Genomic DNA, 21,905 nt, shown 5'->3' on the forward strand with positions numbered 1-21,905 from the left:
GGATCGCGGCATTCAAAAATCACCATGTGCCCCGGCCCTTTCTGTTCTTCCGCTTCCCAAGGCTTTGCCTCTGCTCTGTCCTCTCCGTTCTCCGTACCTTTCTGCAATGGCACTCATCTCCCCAATCAGCACATATCATTTGTATATACCAGGAGCAGAAAGCAAGTGAAGTCTTGGTCTGAGACAAGGAGTCATTATTCTCCTTGCCTTCCAGCCTGGCACACTCCTTCTCCAGTGGCAGAGAGCACACGGGATGGGCATTGTTGGATGCTCCTTGTATCATATAAAAACAAACAAACAAACAAAAAAAGCCCTGGGCCTTTTCAGGCTCAGGTTCACATTCACACAGCTTGGCCCTGGAACAAACCCCTGATGGCCAGAACATAAGACCACTTGTTTAGCTTAGCAACACCCCAAAATACAACTAGAAGATTCAAGCAGGAGAGAGGGAAGAGGACACGAATAAAAACAGAAATCTGAGAAAGATCAACAGAAACAGAGGAGCACGAGGGTTACGCTAGGGAACGGGAAGCAAAAGCAAGCCTTGGTGCTAAGCTCCAGCCCTCTCCTCTATTTCAGAGAAATTATTTTTATCCTACTTATAAAAGTAATACAGGTCCAGGGAAGAAACACTGGAAAACACAGAAAAGTAAAAAGAGGAAATAAAACCCTCCCTAATCCCATGCCTTGGAAAGAAGCACCTTCTCCCCAACTTGATGAGGTGTCGTCTCACTGCAGGGAGGCACCCAGCCAGCAGGAATCGGGGAAAAAAGGGAAGCGGAGGCAGGAGCTGAGCCCTCCCCTGCAGTGGCCATCAGGGTTGTCTCTTGGGGGAAATACAGAGCCTGAAAGGTTTTAAAAACTAGCCCAGCTCTCTCTTTTAGAGATGGGGGAATTGCAATTTCGGGATCCTGGAAATGCAAGGAAGAGCTTAACATACCAGGAAACAGCAGAGCTGCAGGCAAGACCTTCAGCCAAGTCCTCTCTGGTATGGTTCAGAGCAGCCAAGAGAAGGATCAAAAGTATTTGGAAATTAATTGTTTTTTAAGTCCCTCTTTTCTGCAGCTTGTACCAAAAAACAAAAACACATAATTTAAAAAAAATCCGTCTCTCTTGGAACTGCTACCACGACAGCTCTTTTAAGCAAGAGGCTGCACCCCACATTCACTGATGGCCTGGCAAAGCAATGGGAAAACAAGCCACCCTTCCTGCTGCTCATGCCACCTGAACCTCATGCCGGGTATTGAAACGTAGGGGACAGATTGCAACCTGTTTACAGCATCCTAGAGGACACGATACCACTGCTTTGCTATCAGTGCTCAAAGATAACCACTAGTGTGGGGCGGGGGAAGTGTGTCAGTTTCCAGGGGGCTGCTATAACAAAATACCACATTACTGGGTGGCTTAAAGAACTGAAACGTATTGTTACAGTTCTGGAGGCCACAAGTCTGAAATCAAGATACTGGCAGGGTTGGCTCCTTCTGAGAATCTGTCCCAGGCCTCTCTCCTAGCTTGTGGTGGCCTTGGACATTCCTTGCCTCATAGATGGCTTTCTCCCTGTGCCTTCGCAGAGTCTTCCCTCCATGCGTGTCTGTCTCTCAGTCCACATTTCCTCCTTGTGATGAGGATGCCACCATATTGGATATGGGTCCACTATGCTCCAGGAAGACCACATCTTTTTTTTTTTTTTTTTTAATTATACTTTTAAGTTCTAGGGTACATGTGCACAACGTGCAGGTTTGTTACATATGTATACATGTGCCATGTTGGTGTTCTGCACCCATTAACTCGTCATTTACATTAGGTATATCTCCTAATGCTATCCCTCCCCCCTCCCCCCCTCCCCCAACCATCCCATGACAGGCCCTGGTGTGTGATGTTCCCCTCCCCGTGTCCAAGTGTTCTCATTGTTCAATTCCCACCTATGAGTGAGAACATGCGGTGTTTGGTTTTCTGTCCTTGTGATAGTTTGCTGAGAATGATGGTTTCCAGCTTCATCCACGTCCCTACAAAGGACATGAACTCATCCTTTTTAATGGCTGCATAGTATTCCATGGTGTATATGTGCCACATTTTCTTAATCCAGTCTATCATTGTTGGACATTTGGGTTGGTTCCAAGTCTTTGCTATTGTGAGTAGTGCCACAATAAACATACGTGTGCATGTGTCTTTATAGCAGCATGATTCATAATCATTTGGGTATATACCCAGCAATGGGATGGCTGGGTCAAATGGTATTTCTAGTTCTAGATCCTTGAGGAATTGCCACACTGGAAGACCGCATCTTAACTTGATCATTTGCAAAGATCTTATTTCCAAATAAGATCACATTCCCAGGCACTGGCGAGTTAGAACTTGGACATCTTTTGTGGGACACAACTCAACCCGTAACATGAAGCAGAAGGCTGGAGCTGGCTGGGGGTAATAGGAGGCTGGGATAGAGGTCCACCTAACACCTGGAAGTTGATCTGGGGATGAGAAAGTCTGGACAAATGAGAAACAGAGGAGCCTGGGGGTTCCGCAGCAGAGACTGCAGGTGTCTGGCATGGCCCAGACGGGCAGTAAAGAAAGCACAGGATAGCCACGCTCCAACCACAGCACAAGTCCATGCAGGTGTTCACCCAAAGCCCATGAGTATAGTAATATTGATTATGAAAGCAATGACAATTTTCTGTACCAGTTGGAAAACTGCTTTTGTTCCGACCTCCCCACTCCACATGTCACCAGCCACCAAGACCCCCCATGGGGTCCCCACAATCTGGCCAAGTTTTCAGAGTGGGAGCAGGACCCTATCCCAACATATTATTCTAATAGTCCATCCCTGTGGCAGATCACTCAATAAATGGCTTGACTCTCGACTGACCTCACAGAAGTGACTCTTTTGGGGCTGAGGGTATCTTTGGGCACGCAGATAGGCATTAACCACAGCTGGCAAGAGGGCAGGAGCTTCATGCCACAGAAATATCCAGGGTGCCTGCTACCTGCACAGCACAGCTCAACATCTGTCCAAGGATGACAAGACCCTTGTGCCATCTCAGTGCCCCTTCTGCTCTACTGGGCACAGTGCTCACAGGGAGTGGGCAGGCAGTAAACAATAGCATCCTGCATGACTAACTTCTCACCCCGTTTTCCTCCTCCTACACCTCTTGGATGAGTACTACCTACTTTGGAATCCAACTCAGAATGAAGTAACAAAAAAGCTATTACCCCACTCCAAGGTCTTCCTCCAACAATAACAATCTCATCGATGGGACCTCATGCCAGCTTTGCATAGGGAGGCACCGTCTCAAACACTCGTGGGTGATGAGCTCGTAGGAGTTGCAACTCACAGCCTCGTAGGGTGTCTAGAGGTGGAAAGGACTTTCAGCACAATACTCAGGCAGGAAAGGAAATGAACTCCAACCCAAAGGAAAGTCTCATTTTAACAATCTCATATCCACTTCAGGAAGCATTCTGTCTTTGCAAACAAGAAGCCATTCGCATTGTGTTCACCCACACCACCCCTGCAAGAAGCCATCCAAGTGGTTAATTAGAGCCCAGCACACGGAAGTCATTTAGCAAATACTTGTTACTTGATAATCAATTCACATGGTCCTTGCCCACTCACTGATTAGAATATAACCTACAGATCATTTCCATGTATACTAGGAGTTTCACTGACTCCCTGGGACCTAACCCTTTAAAAGCTCACTCTGGTTATGTCCATCCAGACAGATCCTCCCTGTAGCCCAAAACTTCCCACCGCACCACAGGCTCCCATTCCCACACCCCACCCCACAGGCTCCACACAAGCCCCAGAATGGCAGAGCTTCCTGTGCTAATAATGTTGGACACACATAAAAGCCCCAGAAAAAAGGCAAAGTAGGATGGGTTTTAAGATCCCTCTTGAAACTGGTGCTTCATACCTGTTGACTAATGAGTCTGGTTGCCCTAGATTTTTTATTCTCTTGCTTGGTCCCCTTTCATAATCTCTCATTTCCAAGTTCATTCATAAAATGTCTTCCTAGGCTGGGTGCGGTGGCTCATGCCTCTAATCCCAGCACTTTGGGAGGCCAAGGCAGGCAGATCAAGAGGTCAGGAGTTCAAGACCAGCCTGACCAACATGGTGAAATCCCGCCTCTACTAAAAATACAAAAATTAGCCCGGTGTGGTGGCACATGCCTGTAATCCCAGCTACTCAGGAGGCTGAGGCAGGAGAATCGCTTGAACCCGGGAGGCAGAGGTTGCAGTGAGCTGAGATTGCACCATTGCACTCCAACCTGGGTGACAGAGCAGGACTCCATCTCAAAAAATATATATATATATACACACATATACATATACGTATATATACATATACATATATATACATATATACACACATATATACATACACACATATATATACACACACACATATATATATATCTTCCTGACTTTGTGTCTGATGCCACCCTCACCCGCAATACTTGATGTAAAATCACTAGGCACCCTCTTTTCATTGGGCCCAAACTCAGACACCCACAGAACTAAACACGGAAAACACATGCATGAAGCCCAATTGAGTATTAAAAAAAAAATGGCAGGTAGTGGTAACCTTCTCAGCCCCAACCAGCTGTGTTCACGCAGGAAGGTGGGGCTGGTGGGGCCACACCTCACGATTTTCTGAAAGAAGATAGATATCCAGATGTTTATGAAAAAAACTCCCAATTTTTCAATGTTGAAAACTAACATTTTTAAGCACTGTGTTCACAGAACGGAAGCTTCTGTCGACAGTCTCTAGTCTAATGACAAGCCAGCAAGTGACATCTACCCTCCCTGTGTCTTTGCAGGACAGCTCTCCTGGATTCCAGAGGTCCTGACCTTGCCTGCCTGCCACCTCCCTGCCATCCCCAAAACATTATAATGCCATTTCCCTAGGAGTCCAGTAATCACAGACCAGCACTTTTCAAAAAGAGTTCAAATCAAGCAAAAGTCATTCCTGATAGGTACACAATGCACAGCGGACCTGTACTTCCTTTGGCCTGTAATTAACGAGTATTGGTCAATCTAATGACTGGTAGAGATCCTGCTATGGGATTAGTGCCTGGACTCCACTAAGCCACTGGGCTCTGCCACATAATGAATGATAAAGAGACAAGTGACTACAGGCCAGCACATTCATCCTAACCAAAGTAGAGGCAAATTAGGATGCCCCAGTCTAAAGATCTCCATAGAAGAGAAAAATGAAAGAAGAAACTTTACAACTCCTCCAAACCTCCAAAGCCTGAACTGCTGCACATGAGACTCTAGGTTCCTTGAAGGCAGGGATGCTGTTCATCTTGTCCGGATGCCAGGGTGCTAAGCAGAATGTACAAATGAAAACAGTACCAGCCCCAAATTCTTTTTTTTTTTTTTTTGAGACAGACTCTCACTCTGTCACCCAGGCTGGAGTTTAGTGGCGCGATCTTGGCTCCCTGCAAGCTCCACCTCCCAGGTCCAGCCATTCTCCTGCCTCAGCCTCCCGAGTAGCTGGGACTACAGGCGCCCACCACCATGCCCGGCTAATTTTTTGTATTTTTAGTAGAGACGGGGTTTCACCGTGTTAGCCAGGATGGTCTCGATTTCCTGACCTTGTGATCCACCCGCCTCGACCTCCCAAAGTGCTGGGATTACAGGCGCGAGCCACCGCGCCCAGCCGCCCCAAATTCTTTGACTTAGCCTCAGCTAGAAACAAAGTTGAAAGCAGAGTGCATGCGTATTTTTTTAACAGCAAAAATGCTGAGATCCAAACAATTTTTGAGCTATTGGCCCTAAAGCTTTGAAATTATAAGACCTGCCATTACATCCTCTTACACAGACAGGAATAAAGGCTGGAAAATATACACAAGTCAGCCACGCTGGTGACACTTAAGAATATAAACACCGGCCAGGTGAAGGGCCTTTCTTGGCAGTTTTATACTCATTCTAAGTCTTGTCACCATAAAACTGAGTTGTTTGTCTTCAATAGCTCCACCATGAGATTCTACAATTGTTTATGGTTATACAACCTTTAACCTTGGGGCTACGCTGCATGTTTACCTATTTAAAGAAGTCGTGTTTTCTCATTAAATTTGTATAAGAGGAAACTGGATTTAAATTTGTTCTTCAACTTTATCATATTTGACGGTGCCTCCACCATTTTATTATTGCAAAGTGTCCTTGCAAGTAAAAATAGGTGGTGACTGTTAGAAAACTTTGAAAAATATAAAGTAGACATTTTTTCTCTTTCCAAATAGGTTCTGAAAGTCAGTGATAGAATCTGTGTATTGTTTTGTTTTTTAAACAAACTCAATTTCCGAGGTATTTCTGACACCCACCAAAGTTTGGCAATCAGACAGAAAGACTCCCTAACCAAGACGTCTGAAGAATGGTTTCTAGGCCGGGCACGGTGGCTCATGCCTGTATTCCCAGCACTTTGAGAGGCTGAGGCTGGTGGATCACCTGAGGTCAGGAGTTTGAGACCAGTCTGGCCAACATGGTGAAATCCCATCTCTACTAAAAATACAAAATTAGCCGGGCGTGGTGGTGGGCACCTGTAATCCCAGGTACTCGGGAGGCTGAGGCAGGAGAAATCCCTTAGAACCCGGGAGGCAGAGGTTGCAGCAGTGAGCTGAGATTGCGCCACTGCACTCCAGCCTGGGCGACACAGCCAGACTCTGTCTCAAAAAAAAAAAAAAAGAAAAGAAAAAAAAAGGAGAACGGTTTCTAAAGGATGCCAAGAAAGTCATAAACGCCCACCATGCCCACACATGCCTGTTTTTAATGACACTTTTACTGCAATATAATTCACATATCATTATATTCACCCTCTAAAAGCATATAATATAATGGTTTTTGGTATAGTCACAGGGTTGTATAACCTGCACCACTACCTAATTTTAAAACATTTTTATTGTCTCTACCTGCACATTGGGCACATGTACCATAAAACCTAAAGTATAATAATAATAATAATAATAATAATAAAAGAAAAAAAAAAAAAATAAATTCATCATAAGGAAAAAAAAAAACAAAACAAAACATTTTTATTGTCTCAAAAAGAAACCCTGTACCTATCAGCAGTCACTCTCCATTAACTCCAGCCCCAAGCAACCACTAGGGTGGTTTTCTGTGGATTTCTCTATTCTAGGCATTTCATATAAACAGAATCATCTGGCACATGGCTTTTTGGGTCTAGCTTCTTTGACTTACTGTGATGTTTTCAAGGTTCATCCACGTTGTAGCATGTATCAACCAGTACTTTCATTCCTTTTTAGGGCTGAATAATATTCCACTGTATGGATAAAACCACATTTTGTTTATCCATTCATCAGTTGATGGGCATTTGGGTTGCTGCTAGCCATAATAAATAACGCTCCTCTGAACTGAACATCCATGCACGGGTTTTTGTGTGGACATGTGTTTCCAATTTTCTTAGGTATACAGCTAGGAGTAGAATATTCTGGGTCACTGAATATTCTAGAAGATTTCTGGATCCTATTCTATACATTTTTGTTCCACTTCCATATCTGAACCACATGCTGCTAATCACTGACTCCACCTAACAGACAGTGAGGAACGCTCTCACACTGTTTACCAATAAACAGTCTTGCAAAGTAACTCAACTTCCTAGAATAGAGCAAACAACAAAATCTGTCTCTTTTGTCTTTTTACTTGGGTGGGTCTTCAACTTCATACTAGCAGTGTGACTGACTTTAAGTCACTTGGCATTTGCCACAAATGGGAGATTACTGGCCTTAAACACCGGTGAAAAATGAGGGGTGTGTTATGCACGTAAGTATTACCTAAACATTACACATTAGAACGGATATCCTGGAAGAGAAAACAAAACCCACACAGAAGCGGATTAATAGGCAGCTTTAAGTTCTAACAGCCTTCCACTAAGAATCCATTAAAGAAAAATTATAAAGCCAAAATTAGGCTTTATATAAATTAGGCTGGCTCTCTCTCTCTCTCTCTCTCATACACACACACACACACACGCGCGCGCGCACACGCACACACACACACACGCGCACGCGCACATGCACACAACCCTAATTTAATCAACCAAATGTGCCACATGTACATCTTTTTAGTCTCACATTTGCTCAACACAGATGGACAGAAGAAAATAGATGGATGTTTTTGGGAATAGAACCTTCTCAGAGTAACTTTTATTAACACGGAATTATCAGGGCCGTTCATTCTATTGGGGGAGTTAGAAAAGGATCCAATTATTTGTAACAAAGAAAAGTTAAAAAGTGTTCTACTGGAAAACTTATCCAGAAACTCATATTAGTTCCTGGCATAATAAAGTTAAATGGGAATCCACTCATTTAAAGAAAAAATAAAGCAAGAAATCAAGAAAATTACTATTTGGCAAAGGAATCCAAAAGCTCACATCCTGGTGTAGTCCTCCAAGCTTTGCTCACAAACATAATAACACATTTATAGATATAGATTCTTCATCAAAAGAGCTTAAAAGGCTGAGTGTGGTACTCATGCCTGTAATCTCAACATTTTGGGAGGCCAAGATTGGAGGATTGCTTGAGCCCGGAGTTCAAGACCAGCCTGGGCAATATAGCAAGACCCTTCTAAAAAAAGAAAAAAAAAACTTTAAAACTCAAAAAATAAACTCAAAAAAAAACCTCAAAAAATAAAATAAAATAAAAAGCTTAAAAACAATTTTCAACTCTCCTGGATTTGGGTTCATGCTTTCATAAGATGCATAGGTTTCCCTTAAAAAATGTTATTTCAGATTATTTTTCTTTATCTACTAATCCACAAACTCAGTTATTCTCATTCCAACTTAAGTCACTGCCACCCATGCCCATTCCTCCAAATACTGAAGCAAAAAAGAAAAGATTAGAAGACTGGGCAGTCTGGTCACAGCTTGGCTTATAAATGACCAGATAACTTGGATCAAGTCCCTTTACCTGGGACTTCATTTCCGTATGTGTAAAACAAACAGGTTCTATTTCCTTTTTTTTTTTTTTTTTTTTTTTTTTGGAGTCTCCCTCTGTCGCCCAGGCTGGTGTGCAGTGGTGCAATCTCGGCTCACTGCAAGCTCCACCTTCTGGGTTCAGGCCATTCTCCTGTCTCAGCCTCCCGAGTAGCTGGAACTACAGGTGCCCGCCACCACGCCCAGCTAAATTTTTGTATTTTTTTAGTAGAGATGGGGTTTCACCATGTTAGCTAGGATGGTCTCGATCTCCTGACCTCGTGATCCGCCCACCTCAGCCTCCCAAAGTGCTGGGATTACAGGCGTGAGCCACTGCACCCAGCCTGGTTCTATTTCTTAAACCAGGTATTGTCAAACTTTTTCTGTTAAGGGTCAGAGTAAATATTTTCACTTTGTGAGCCACGTGGTCTCTGCTGCAACTACAGATACTCCTCAACTTATGACAGGGCTATATACTGAGAAACCCATTGTAACTTGCAAATATTGTATGTCAAAAATGCATGTATTACACCTAAACTACTGAATACTATAGCTTCGCCTCACCTAACTTAGACGTGCTCAGAACACTTCCGTTAGCCTACAGTTGGGCAAAATCATCTACCATAAAGCCTATTTTGTAGTAAAGTGTTATGCATCTCCTGTAATTTACTGAATACTGAACTAAAGTACAGTTTCTAGTGAATGAGTATCACTTTTACACCAAGTCAAATCGTTAAGTCCAACCATTTTAAGTTGGAGACGGTCTGTACTCAGCTCTACAATCTCCATGCAAAACCAGCCATAGACAATATATAAACAAAAGGGCATGGCTGTGTTCCAATAAAGAAAGCTTCATGTACAAAAACAGCTCTGAGTTGAATTTGGCCCATGGGCCACAGTTTGCCAACCCCTGAGTTAGAGGATTTAGAAGCTTCCTCCTAGGATGATAACGAAGCAAAATCACTGGCCTCTGCAACCCACTTTTATGAAAGATCAAGTGATCAAGGTCTGAGAGTGGAGACAGATGTTCACCACAGCACTCAGTTCTAGGAGAGTCTCTGCCTAGGGACACAGGCATTGGACTCTTCATAGTTCCATCAACAGCCACCTTCTGTTTTGCTTGGTACCTCACTCATGCTGTGCTGGCCACTGCCTTGGGCTTGGATAAAGCATCACTCTGGATGGTGGAATCTGGCTTTCTGGGAGGTTGGTAGAGTTAGATGGTACAACCCAAATGTGTAGGGAAATAGCTGTGCAAGGGGAGGGGCTTGGCCAGTGTGAAATAGGAGACAAGAAGGAGGTGAGCAGATAAAACATCTCTGCTTTCCTGAGGACTACTCCAGGGCATGGCTCCTCCTTGCAGCCCTTCCAGAAGTGAACATATCCACTAAGTGACCGGCTGGGACTGTGCATTTCACTGTCAAACACCAGCCAGCATCACTGGGCATTGTTCTTTGGCTTTCCTTCCCTTGCATCCCTACCCTCACCCCTCCGTACTGATACCTCCTAAATAAGGTGTTAACACTCAACCCTTGCATCAGGCTCTGCCTTATAGTGGGGGAGAAAGGGTTAAGATACCATCTCAAGGCCGGGTGCGGTGGCTCATGCCTGTAATCCCAGCACTTTGGGAGGCCGAGGCAGGTGGATCACCTGAGGCTGGGAGTTCAAGACCAGCCTGACCAACATGGAGAAACCCCATTTCTACTAAAAATACAAAATTAGCCGGGCATGGTGGCACATGCCTGTGGTCCCGGCTACTAGGGAGGCTGAGGCAGGAGAATCGCTTGAACCTGGGAGGCGGAGGTTGTGGTGGGCCGAGACTGCACCATTGCACTCCAGCCTGGGCAACAAGAGTGAAACTCCATTTCAAAAAAAAAAAGATACCAACTCAAATGGTACTCTTTGTTTAAAAAAAAAAAAAAAGGACACAGATAAAACTACTGGATTTAGAGTATACAAAGATTAATAAATAAGTAGTAAAATCTTGACTAATACATTAAACTAAACTAATCTTGGCCATCTATCTATACTGGCTTCAAATATCCCTAATGTCCAAATGGTAAAATGTATCCTAAACATATCTAAAAGGATAGCATCTCTCAAAAAAGAGGGCCTGAATACCTATGACTATATTAACATTAAGTGAGGAAGCATGCATGCCTGGCCTTCCAGTTATATTTTTATTTTATTTATTTATTTGAGACAGTGGCTTGCTCTGTCACCCAGGCTGGAGAGCAATGGTGCGATTTCAGTTCATTGCAACCTCCGCCTCCTGGGCTCAAGTGATCCTTCCACCTCAGCCTCCCAAGTAGCTGGGACTACAGGTGTGTGCCACCACACCTGGCTAATTTTTGTATTTTTAATACAGACGGGGTTTCACCATGGTCCCCAGGCTGGTCTCGAGCTCCTGGGCTCAAGTGATCCGCCCACCTCAGCCTCCCAAAGTGCTGGATTACAGGTGAGAGCCACCACACCCAGCCGACCTTTCAATTATAAATGGAGCAAAAAACGTTGTGCTATATCTCTTGAAATACAATTATTTGTTGTATAAGAAAGAGGTCCCTGTCATGGTCTGAATGTTTGTGTCCCCTCCACATTCACATGTTGAAACCTAATTCCCCATGTGACAGTATGAAGAGGCAGTGCTTTTAGGAGGTGACTAAGTCATGCAGGCTCCACGATCATGGGGTTAGTGCCATTAAAAGAGAAACCCAGGCAGGGCGCGGTGGCTCACGCCTGTAATCCCAGCACTTTGGGAGACAGAGGAGGGCAAATCACGAGGTCAGGAGATCGAGACCATCCTGGCTAACACGGTGAAACCCCGTCTCTACTAAAAAATACAAAAAATTAGCCGGGCATGGTGGCGGGCGCCTGTAGTTCCAGCTACTTGGGAGGCTGAGGCAGGAGAATCGCTTGAATCCAGGAGGCAGAGGTTGCAGTGAGCTGAGATCGCACCACTGCACTCCAGCCTGGGTGACAGAGCGAGACTCTGTCTCAAAAAAATAAAAAAATAAAAAAAAAGAGAAACCCAGGGGAGCTTGTTTGTCCTTTCCACCACGTGAGAATGCAGCTGTCCTTATGAACCAGAAAGCAGGCCCACACCCGACACCAAATCTGCCAGCACCTTGATCCTGTACTTCCCATCCTCCTGAACTGTGATAAATAAATTTCCATTGTTTATAAGTCATCCAGTCTATGGTATTTTGTTAGTGAAGCCCACACAGACTAAGACAGTCTCCTTAACGCTAGCTGAGGTCCCTGGATGGGGTAGGCTATTGATAATAGCTCACTATCCACGCACTAAACACAACACAAACCGTTACGAATACAGTCAACTTTTGGTGGGAATGGAGAGCTTCCATGGACAGTGCAAGACAAGCAATTTCCTGATACCAAAACCCCGGGAGTTCCTGGGGCTGAACTGAAGGCTGCTCTGCATGATGAAATTTCCAGAGAGCCACAAGAAAGATGGGGACTTCCCAAAGTCCACGGACCATGCTCTGATGGCGCTGGGAAGTTTATATGAAAGCAACGGCATTACTGCATTAACCACTGAAACTTCCTGTTAGCCATCTGGCCCAACGCCGTTTACTAAATAATCTGTGCTTTCCCCAGCGATTTAAAACAACACTCTTATCATAAACCTGATCTATATTTCAGTCTGTCCTTGACTGCCCCTCCCTCACAATCTTCTCTCCCTTGCCTTTGATGACATTACTTTCTCCTGGATTCCTCGTATCTCTGACAATTCCTTCAAGGTCTCCTTGGCTGCTGCCTTAAACCTGTGCTGCAAGGCCCTGGGTGATCGTCTGCGTCCTCATCACCTCACCTCTCTGCTGATGAAACGCAAATCCTGGGCCATCCTCTGTGGCTGGGCAGGTTGGTCACTGCGCAACAGTGGCCGGGCCAACAGGGCAAGGAGGGGCAAAATCCATTCCGCTCTCTGCATGTCAGACCACGTATCCACATGGCTCACCAAGTTCCCATCTCTAGCTCAGAAGTCCTCGAAGTCACACCGTAGCCATCCAAATGCCAGCCATCTCTCCCTGAACGCACCCCAGGGAACCACACACTCAGCATGGACTCATTTTTCTTTCTTCCTAACCTGTTCCTCCCTTGTACACCCTATACTCACTGTACGGTCCCATCACACAAGGCAGAAAACCTGGAGGAATCCAGGCACTTCCAATCCCTGACCTGCCACAGCCACATCCTCTCCAGCCACTGCTGTAGAACTGGTGTTTGACCTCATTATTTCTCCTCTCATTTAGTCTGTCAGCCTCCACGCTTACCGGCCTTAAAGGCTTCGCTCTGCCGCACAAGCAGCCTTGCCACAATACTCTGATCATGTCACGCCACCGCCTGGAAATTTCCCATGGATTCCTGTTGCCTACAGGATAAAGACCTGACTCCTCAAAATGCCCCAAGGCCTCTGACTCTCTCTCTCACCTCTTTGTTCCTTAACCAATGCCAAACACATCCGCTGTTTTTCTCTCCTGCCTGGTCTTCACGCGTGCTGTAACCTTGGCTTGGAACGCCTGAGTCAAGGCCGCCCCCTCCCCCTGCAAACACTTGGTTGATACCCAGATCAAGCTGACTACTCCCTTCCTCCAGCCCCCAGATTTCCGCACAAATACTTGGAACACTTATAGGTTTATATGTGTCTCTGGCCCTATTAGAACTGCAGGTTCTGAGATCAGAGACAGCATCTAGTTTGATTTTGGATCCCCAGAGCCCGGCTCAGTGGCTAGCACTGTGACAACCTCATCCATAAAATCCTAAATGGATGTGAAAATAAGCAGATTAGCCAGCCAGGTGCGGTGGCTCACACCTGTAATCCCAGCACTTTCGGAGGCCGAGGAGGGGTGGATCATGAGGTCAGGAAATCAAGACCATCCTGGCCAACATGGTGAAACCCTGTCTCTACTAAAAATACAAAAAAATAGCTGGGTGTGGTGGCACATGTCTGTAATCCTGGCTACTCAGGAGGCTGAGGCAAGAGAATCGCTTGAACCAGGGAGGCAGAGGTTGGCAGTGAGCCGAGATTGCACCACTGCACTCCAGTCTGGTGACAGAGCGAGACTCTGTCTCAAAAAAAAAAAAAGAAAAGAAGCAGATTAGCCAAGGCAAGGTAATACAAATGTAAATTAGACTTTCAACTGGTTATAGGTGTAAAAATGGGGACAGAACACCTATTATCCCCAGGCACCCTCTGGAAAAGAAGAGATTAGGGATTAAGGGAGAAAGACTAGAAGTGCCTGGAAAAAAGGTAGACAGACAAAGAGGAAGAGAAGAATGGCCTGCTTAGAACCGGGACCGCACTTTCGGGGCACCGGGCTAGCATGTGGATGAAATGCCACCTGGAGAGGGACAGAGCAAAGATGCTTAAGAAAGGGGCCAAGCAGAAAGGCAGATAGATGCAGCTGGCCCAGCAGTGAGGAGGCACAAGCTCAGGTGCCTCCAGGAGTCAGGAGGTAAGATAAACATGAGCGGCTATTCTCACAGATGCCTTCCTGCAGAAAGGCAGGCAGATTAAAAAATATTTAAAACATCCCTACAGCCAAACAAAACAAGTCTAAGAAACGATTCCAGAGGAGAATCAGAAAGATAGCTGCTTTCCTTCTCCCTTAGACTATTGAGCGAAATTATTAATATGATGTTCAAGGGCTGCGTGATCCCTACAAACACAGCTGACTCTTTGCCATCAATAAGACACTTCCCATCCCCTACTCCTTCCTTATCCTTCCCATCCTGCAGCTTCCTCCTCCAGGAAGCCTCCCCTGATTCCCAAGGGTCTCTCTGTGACATGCTCTTAAAACACCCTGGACTCCTGCTTCACAACCCTTTCCTGATTGAATCAAATAGGTTTTCACTTAAAATCTGTTCCCACTATAAGAAGATAAACACTTTGAGGGCAGAGACTTTGTTCTTATTAAATCCCCAGTATCCAAGACTCACTCTGCCTGGTACATATTTGAGGCTCAACTATGTGTTGAATGAATGATTCAATCAAACAGATAAAACAATGAGTTAAGGCCGGCCGTGGTGCCTCACGCCTGTAATCCCAGCACTTTGGGAGGCCGAGATGGGTGGATCACAAGGTCAGGAGATCGAGACCATCCTGGCTAACATGGTGAAACCCTGTCACTACTAAAAAAAAAAAAAACAAAACAAAAAAACGGGCGTGGTGGTGGGTACCTGTAGTCCCAGATACTTGGGAGGCTGAGGCAGGAGAATGGCGTGAACCTGGGAGGCAGAGTTTGCAGTGAGCCAAGATCGTGCCACTGCACTCCAGCCTGGGTGACAGAGCGAGACTCCGTCTCAAAAAAGAAAAAGAAAAAAGAAAAAAAGAAAAAAATAAACAAAAAAAAACAATGAGTTAAACAAGTAATGAATAAAACTGGTATGCATCTAGAATGTTAAGACCAAGGTAGGTGCTGGAATTATTTTTAGCATAAAAGAGAAGGAGAGAGCCGAGCACGGTGGCTCATGCCTATAATCTCAGCACTTTGGGAAGCAGAGGCAGAAGCCAGAAGTTCGGGATCAGCCTAGGCAACATACTGAAACCCTTTCTCTACAAAAAACAAAACAAAACTGTTTTTAGGCACACTGGCTCATGTCTGTAATCCCAACACCATGGAAGGTCAAGGCCAGTAGATTACTTGAGGCCAAGATTTCAAAACCAGCCTGGGCAACATGGCAAAACATCTCTACAAAAAATAATAATAATAATAATACAAAAAGCCAGGTGTGGTGGCACATGCCTGTAATCCCAGCTACTCAGGAGGCTGAGGTGGGAGGGTCACTTAAGCCCAGGAAGTTAAGGCTGCAGTGAGCCATGATCGTGCCACTGCACTCTAGCCTGGGCAACAGAGTAAGACCCTGTCTCAAATAAATAAAAAATAAAAAATAAATAAAGAAATCAGCCAGACGTGATGACACATGCCTGCAGTCCCAGCTACTCAGGGGGCTGAGATGGGAGGAGTGCTTGAGCCCAGGAGGTTGAGGCTGCAGTGAGCCATGATTGTGCCACTGTACTCTAGCCTGGGCAACAGAGTGAGACCCTGTCTAAAAAAATAAATAAATAAATAAATAAATAAAGAGAGGAAGGGCAAATAGGACAAGTCCTTGTGGAGCCAACAGACAGCTTGAAGCAGGGACCAGCAGCTGTGCCCCAAGGGACCAACTGGTCAAACCAACTATCATATGGCCCAGTGAACTTGCCAACGAAAATCATCTTTCACGTTTTTTGTTTTTTTTTTTCCTTGAGACGGAGTCTTGCTCTGTCACCAGGCTGGGGTGCAATGGCGTGATCTCGGCTCACTGCAACCTCCACCTCACGGGTTCAAGCAATTCTCCTGCCTCAGCCTCCTGGGTAGCTGGGACTACAGGCGCCCACCACCACACCTGGATAATTTTGATATTTTTAGTAGAGACAGAGTTTCACCATGTTGGCCAGGCTGGTCTGGAACTCCTGACCTCAAGTGATTCACCTGTCTCGGCCTCCCAAAGTGCTGGGATTACAGGCATGAGCCACCATACCCGGCCAGAACAATGATATTTTATAACACACAAGTTATCTGAAATTCCTATTTTCGGATCCATAGATAAAGTTTTATTGGAACACAGCTACACTCATTTGTTTACCTATCATCCAGGGCTGCTTTCATGCTGTGACAGTAGAGCTGAGTGGCTGGGACGGAGACCACGTGACCCTCAAAGCCTACATACTGACCTACTTGGCCCTTTAACAGAAAAAGTTCACTGACCCCTGGCCTGGAGCCTCCGTGGGATCACTATATCCCAGGACCCATAAGAAAGCTGTCACCAGTGGCATCTGCTAAAATCTGAGTCCCAGAAAAAAGCTGCCACACACTGTCTATTGATATAAAATGTGACTTAAATTAATAGAGTGCTGGTGAAATTAATAGCATACCCATGCAATGGATTACTACACAGCTGTTTAAAAGAATGAGTTAGACTGAAATGTACAAAGTATAGAAAGATGTCCACATACACTGTCAAAGTAACTTAAAGGACAACATAGACAATATTTTCCAATTTATTTTAAAAGAATAAGTGTACATATGTTTAAAAGGTGAGACCGGGGATTATTTTTTATTTGAAATCCTTTTGCACTTATTGAATTTTTTACCCTGAAAACAAACTATTCTCTAACTTAAAAAAAGATCAAGATACTGAAATTCAGAAAGCCATTTCCCCCCATGCCCCTTTGCAATAGAGTAGCTTATTTGGGATGATAATGGATCCAAATTATTCATATCCCCTAGCAACCTGACCTTCCAATAATTCAGATCCAATGTTGTCCCAAATAACTGATGATCTCATGATCCTACGGTCCAAATTCTGTGTTTGGCAGATGGGTGTTGCATTCATAGACACACTCTTCTCTGAAATTTCAAGTCTCCGGTAACAGTGCAAAGCTGTTCATGTGTTTGTTTTGAGGAAGTGTAAGATTAGAACGGTCAGAAATAGTCCTACTTCCCTTTTCCTAGAAACTTCATTACCTCTTCCACTAGACCACCCCTCTTGAGCCTGCGGAAGGTCAGGTTGCCAGGGGATACGAATAAACCAGCTGCCTTCTTTGTGTCTCTGCTAAACAGTAGCTGGCTCCCCAGTCACTAGGACCCCCTCCTGGTGCAGGCTTATAATCATCAGCTGTAGTAACGATACCCCCAGGTAAGCACAGAGGAGTGAGAGGCCAAGGCTGAGCCAGCAGCTGGACTTGGGTACTATTTTCATCTTCTGCCTTGGAATGCATGTCTGTGATTCCCACTAAATCTCATTTTCCTTGGTTTAAATCCTCTCAGTTCTCTCATGGTAATTTCTTTGGGGAGTCACGGAGGTCAAGACACAGCTCTGTTTAGCTGGTTTACCCTGTCCTGCCCTGCCCAAGACCACAGCCTGCAACAGTGCCCTCTGCTCACCTTGTTACAGAACCTGCCACGTGGTGCACCCCCTTTTATAAACCATCTACAGCAAACTTCTGGGGATCCTGGGGTCATCTGAAGGCCTGGGAGGTCCCTAATTATTGGGGGCATTGAGGTGTGGTCCTATTCAACTCAGATGCACATGGAATCTGTACTATTTGATGGGATAAATAACCCATAAGTACCCCTGGCATTTCCCAAAGAACATCTGGAGAAATGCCAGCCAGTGAGATACTTAAGGAAACAGATGACGTTGTAGTGAAATTAGGGAAACCTCGCATTTGCAATCCCTGTATTGAAGCTTCAAGATCATTAAAACCTTCAAAATTCCAAGACGTCATGCAGTGGCTTCGCCTCGTTCATTTTATTCAAGCCAGCTGTTGACCACAGAACCTTTTGAGATACCGTTCAGAAAACACAGCCCAGACAAACAGGTTGGGTTTAACACAGATACCCAGGGTGGACGTCAGGGTCCAAGGAAGACTCCAACCATAAAGGGCAGCCTTCCTTCCAAGATACTCCCAGAGCTACAGACCCAGACTTGCACCCCTACCACCCGGCACAGTGTAAGGAGTAAGACTTTACTGCAGCCCCTGAGCATAGACTTAAGAAGAAAAAACCCCCAAACAGAGAGGTGAAGAAGGGAGAAAAAACCTGCCCCTCTAGACAGCCAGAATGCCAGGGAATTGGTGCAGGATGCTCCCCCGAGCGGGACTCACCATTGGTGGTCGTGTTGACATAGTACCGCCGGCCCTGAGGCGACAGGTAGCTTTGCCAGCCAGGTGGAAGGATGACCGTCTGGCTTTCTTCTCCCGGTGGTGGGGGGACCATTCCAGGCTTCTGTTGGAGAAGAAAGAGAAGGTCACACCCATTTGGCATTTTTGCAAGAGTTTTTAAACCGGTAAGGCAGAGGCTGATGAATTCACCCTACAGTAGCGTGACATTGGGAAGTCTGTGGCCACAAACCCCTGAGGTCAGAGGCAGCACACACGTGACCTCAGGGGTTGCGTGAGCATGAGCGGTTAGAAGCACCTGAGCGTTCAGAGCCCCTGCACAGGGGACACCTCCTCTGGGAGCAGAGAGGAAAATGCCATTCAGCTAATGGAGCTGGACTTTCTCCGCGGCCCCCTAGAAAATCACTCACAGGGTGCTGCGCTTGCAAGGGGGCCCTGTCACTCCACCAGCTCCCATTGTGAAATCTGAAGCCTGAAATTCCCAGACCACGAAGCACAGCAGCAGACAAGGCCCCAGGCTTGCTGTGCAAACCTAGCAGAAGTAATTAATGCAAGTCATCCCACAGCGAGATGCAAAACATTCTATAATAATGCCGAAAATCCATGAAGAGCTGGATGGAGCTTCTCTCGCCAAGGGTCCAGATCACTCTGGCGAAAAGAACTAGGACTCGGAGACAGAGCAGACGCTAACTTCCCATTGTATGCATTTACATGCGGCTTAATTCTTTTAACCATGTATAGAGTTACTTTTCGTTAAAAAACAAATCAGAGAAAAATGTATATGACATATAAAGAAACTAGATATCGAGTAGACAGATGCTAAAAAAACAGCCATGGCCAGGCGCGGTGGCTCACGTCTGTAATCCCAGCACTTTGGGAGGCCGAGGCGGGCGGATTGCCTAAGCTCAGGAGTTCGCAACCAGCCTGGGCAACACGGTGAAACCCCACCTCTACTAAAAATACAAAAAATTAGCCAGGCGTGGCGGCATGAGCCTGTAGTCCTAGCTACTCGGGAGGCTGAGGCAAGATAATTGCTTGAACCTAGGAGGAGGTGGTTGCAGTGAGCAGATATCACACCACTGCACTCTAGCCTGGGCGACAGAGCGAGAGTCCACCTCAAAACAAACAAACAAAAATATAAAAACAAACAAACAAAAAACAGCCATGATCCCTGGGTGCTGGGATTACAGGCAATTATTACACTCTCCTTTCTACATATCTGTTCCCCCTAAATTTTCTCCCATAAACACAGAAATAAAAGTGGTTAGCTAAAGAACATTTTAAAATTAGGACAGAGAGTCCAAAATAGCCCATAAGATTGCTATGCCTTTTGAAGTAAATTGATTAAAATCAGAATTCTAGCCACACGAAGAGTAGCCATGAATTTCTCAGCAAAGCCAGGGGCTGTTCACAAACAGTAAAGGTAATCGGCTCCCAAATGTCCTCAGTATACCCCAGCTGTGCCCATAGTGGTGGTCCCTGGTGACCCCCGCTTAGGAAAACAAGATAACAGAATGACAGAGAGCAGCAGAGACACACAGCTCCCAGGCTGCTCTCACGCTTTGTGAAGGTTGCAAAACCACGTGCCGTGGCTTCCCGTAGTGCCTTGCATGTCGTCGGAGGGAACGAGTAAATCTGAGCTGCTCGGGGACTTTAAGTAAACACAGCCTCCCTTCTGCCCTCTGCGTAGCTGCGGTGTAAGTTTCATAATGCATTTTCACAACTTAATTAAAAGCTTTCCCCTATGCCCTGGACGCTCCATCTCCTACACCTGCTAACCTGCAGCGCCCGTTTGATTCCGTATGGAAAACTGTCTTCTAAGAAAGCAGGAGACAGTGAGGTGGACAGCAGCCAGGCTCAACACGGTGTGGCATCCCACCAGGGTCCCGGGTTGCTGTCTCACCAGTACGTCCAGTAAGCACAAGCCCATATCTGGGCAGGTTTACCTGGGCCTCCTCACTGCTTTGGTCTCTCCAGGATTGAAAGATAACCAAAATATATGCAAGACAAATAGGATTATAACAAGGTGTGTGTGTGTGTGCGTGCGTGCGTGCATGCATGTTGAGAGAAAGAAGTATCCCATGCACAGGAGATGTAGATTTTGTCCAATAGGGGATTGGAAATAAAGTCGGCATGGGTGGGGGGTCAGGGGATTAAAAATGAGGGTTAGGACCAGGTGCAATGTCTCACGCTTGTAATCCTAGCACTTTGGGAGGCCGAGGTGGAAGAATGGCTGGAGCCCAAGAGTTTGAGACCAGCCTAGGCAACATAGGAAGACTCCGTCTGCAAATAATTTTTAAAATTAGCTGGGTGTGGTGGCATACGCCTGTGGTCCCAGCTACTTAGGAGGCTGAGGTGGAAGGATAGCCTGAGCCTAGGAGGTTGTTGCAGTGAGCTGTGATCGCACCACTGCACTCCAGCCTGAGTGACACAGTGAGACCCTGTCTCAAAACAAAGAAGAAAAAAATACAACTACAGGCATGAGTGTTTGATGAAAGAGATTCTACAATCAGAGGGGCAAGATGCCAGGTGTCCTCTCCTTGAGTGAAATACTCTAGTTTCTCCTTCAATCAAACGTGGGAAAGCCATATTGGTACTTATCCAAATAACTTGGGAGGAAATGGGAAGGATCCAATATTGACATGGCCAGAAAAGGGGTGCAGAGACAGGAACCCACAGGCACAGTGAAAACAGCCCTCAGGCTCGAACAGCCTTCAGTGCCAATCCTGCCTGGACCGCTTGACAGCCATGTGACCACAGGCTACTGACTCACCAGGCTATTCTCGAATCTGTGAAACGAAGGGTGATAATATGAGCCCAGTTGTGGAAGACACTGGAGAGGGTAACAATGCGCAACTCAGCACCTAGGGCAGCGCCCGTCCTGAGGGATGCGCAATGAATGGGGTTTTCCACTGGAAGGGCTTCACACAGTCTGTCTACGGCGATACCGACCTCCACCCTAGCCTCACCATCCCTCTGTCTGAAATGTCACCATCAGTCACTTCTCTGAGGTTTCTGTTTCCAATACTACCCGACTTGAACGGCAAACACCTGCTGGGGAGGTTAACAGCTTGAGAGCTGGCCAGTGCATTCTGGTGAGAGGGCTGGGCAGTGAGGAGACCACTCCTTACAGGAGCTGGAGAGCCAGTGGACCCAACCCGTGACCCTCAGTGTCCCACCCAGGGAACAGCAATAATGATGCTGTCCCTTCTCCGCAAGGCACTGATGACCACGGAGGTCTCCTGCAACGAGGAAATTCAGGACCTTACAGAAGGTGGGAGGCACCCTGATACTGAG

At 45.9% G+C, this 21,905-nt stretch overlaps 1 protein-coding gene across 13 annotated transcripts in view; it reads right to left on the bottom strand.

Annotated features, from left to right (window-relative positions):
- GAS7 (growth arrest specific 7) overlaps positions 1 to 21,905 on the bottom strand; it is a 281,536-nt gene that overhangs the window by 82,708 nt on the left and 176,923 nt on the right. For all 13 annotated transcript variants that reach the window (XM_002827028.5, XM_054535433.2, XM_054535440.2 and 10 more), the window contains one exon: positions 18,594 to 18,714. In XM_002827028.5, the coding sequence (XP_002827074.1) occupies positions 18,594 to 18,714 (121 nt within the window). Of the gene's footprint in view, positions 1 to 18,593; positions 18,715 to 21,905 lie in introns of those variants that run through there.

This window comes from Pongo abelii, chromosome 19 (assembly GCF_028885655.2).
Source record: "Pongo abelii isolate AG06213 chromosome 19, NHGRI_mPonAbe1-v2.0_pri, whole genome shotgun sequence".
NCBI classification, from domain to species: Eukaryota; Metazoa; Chordata; class Mammalia; order Primates; family Hominidae; genus Pongo; species Pongo abelii.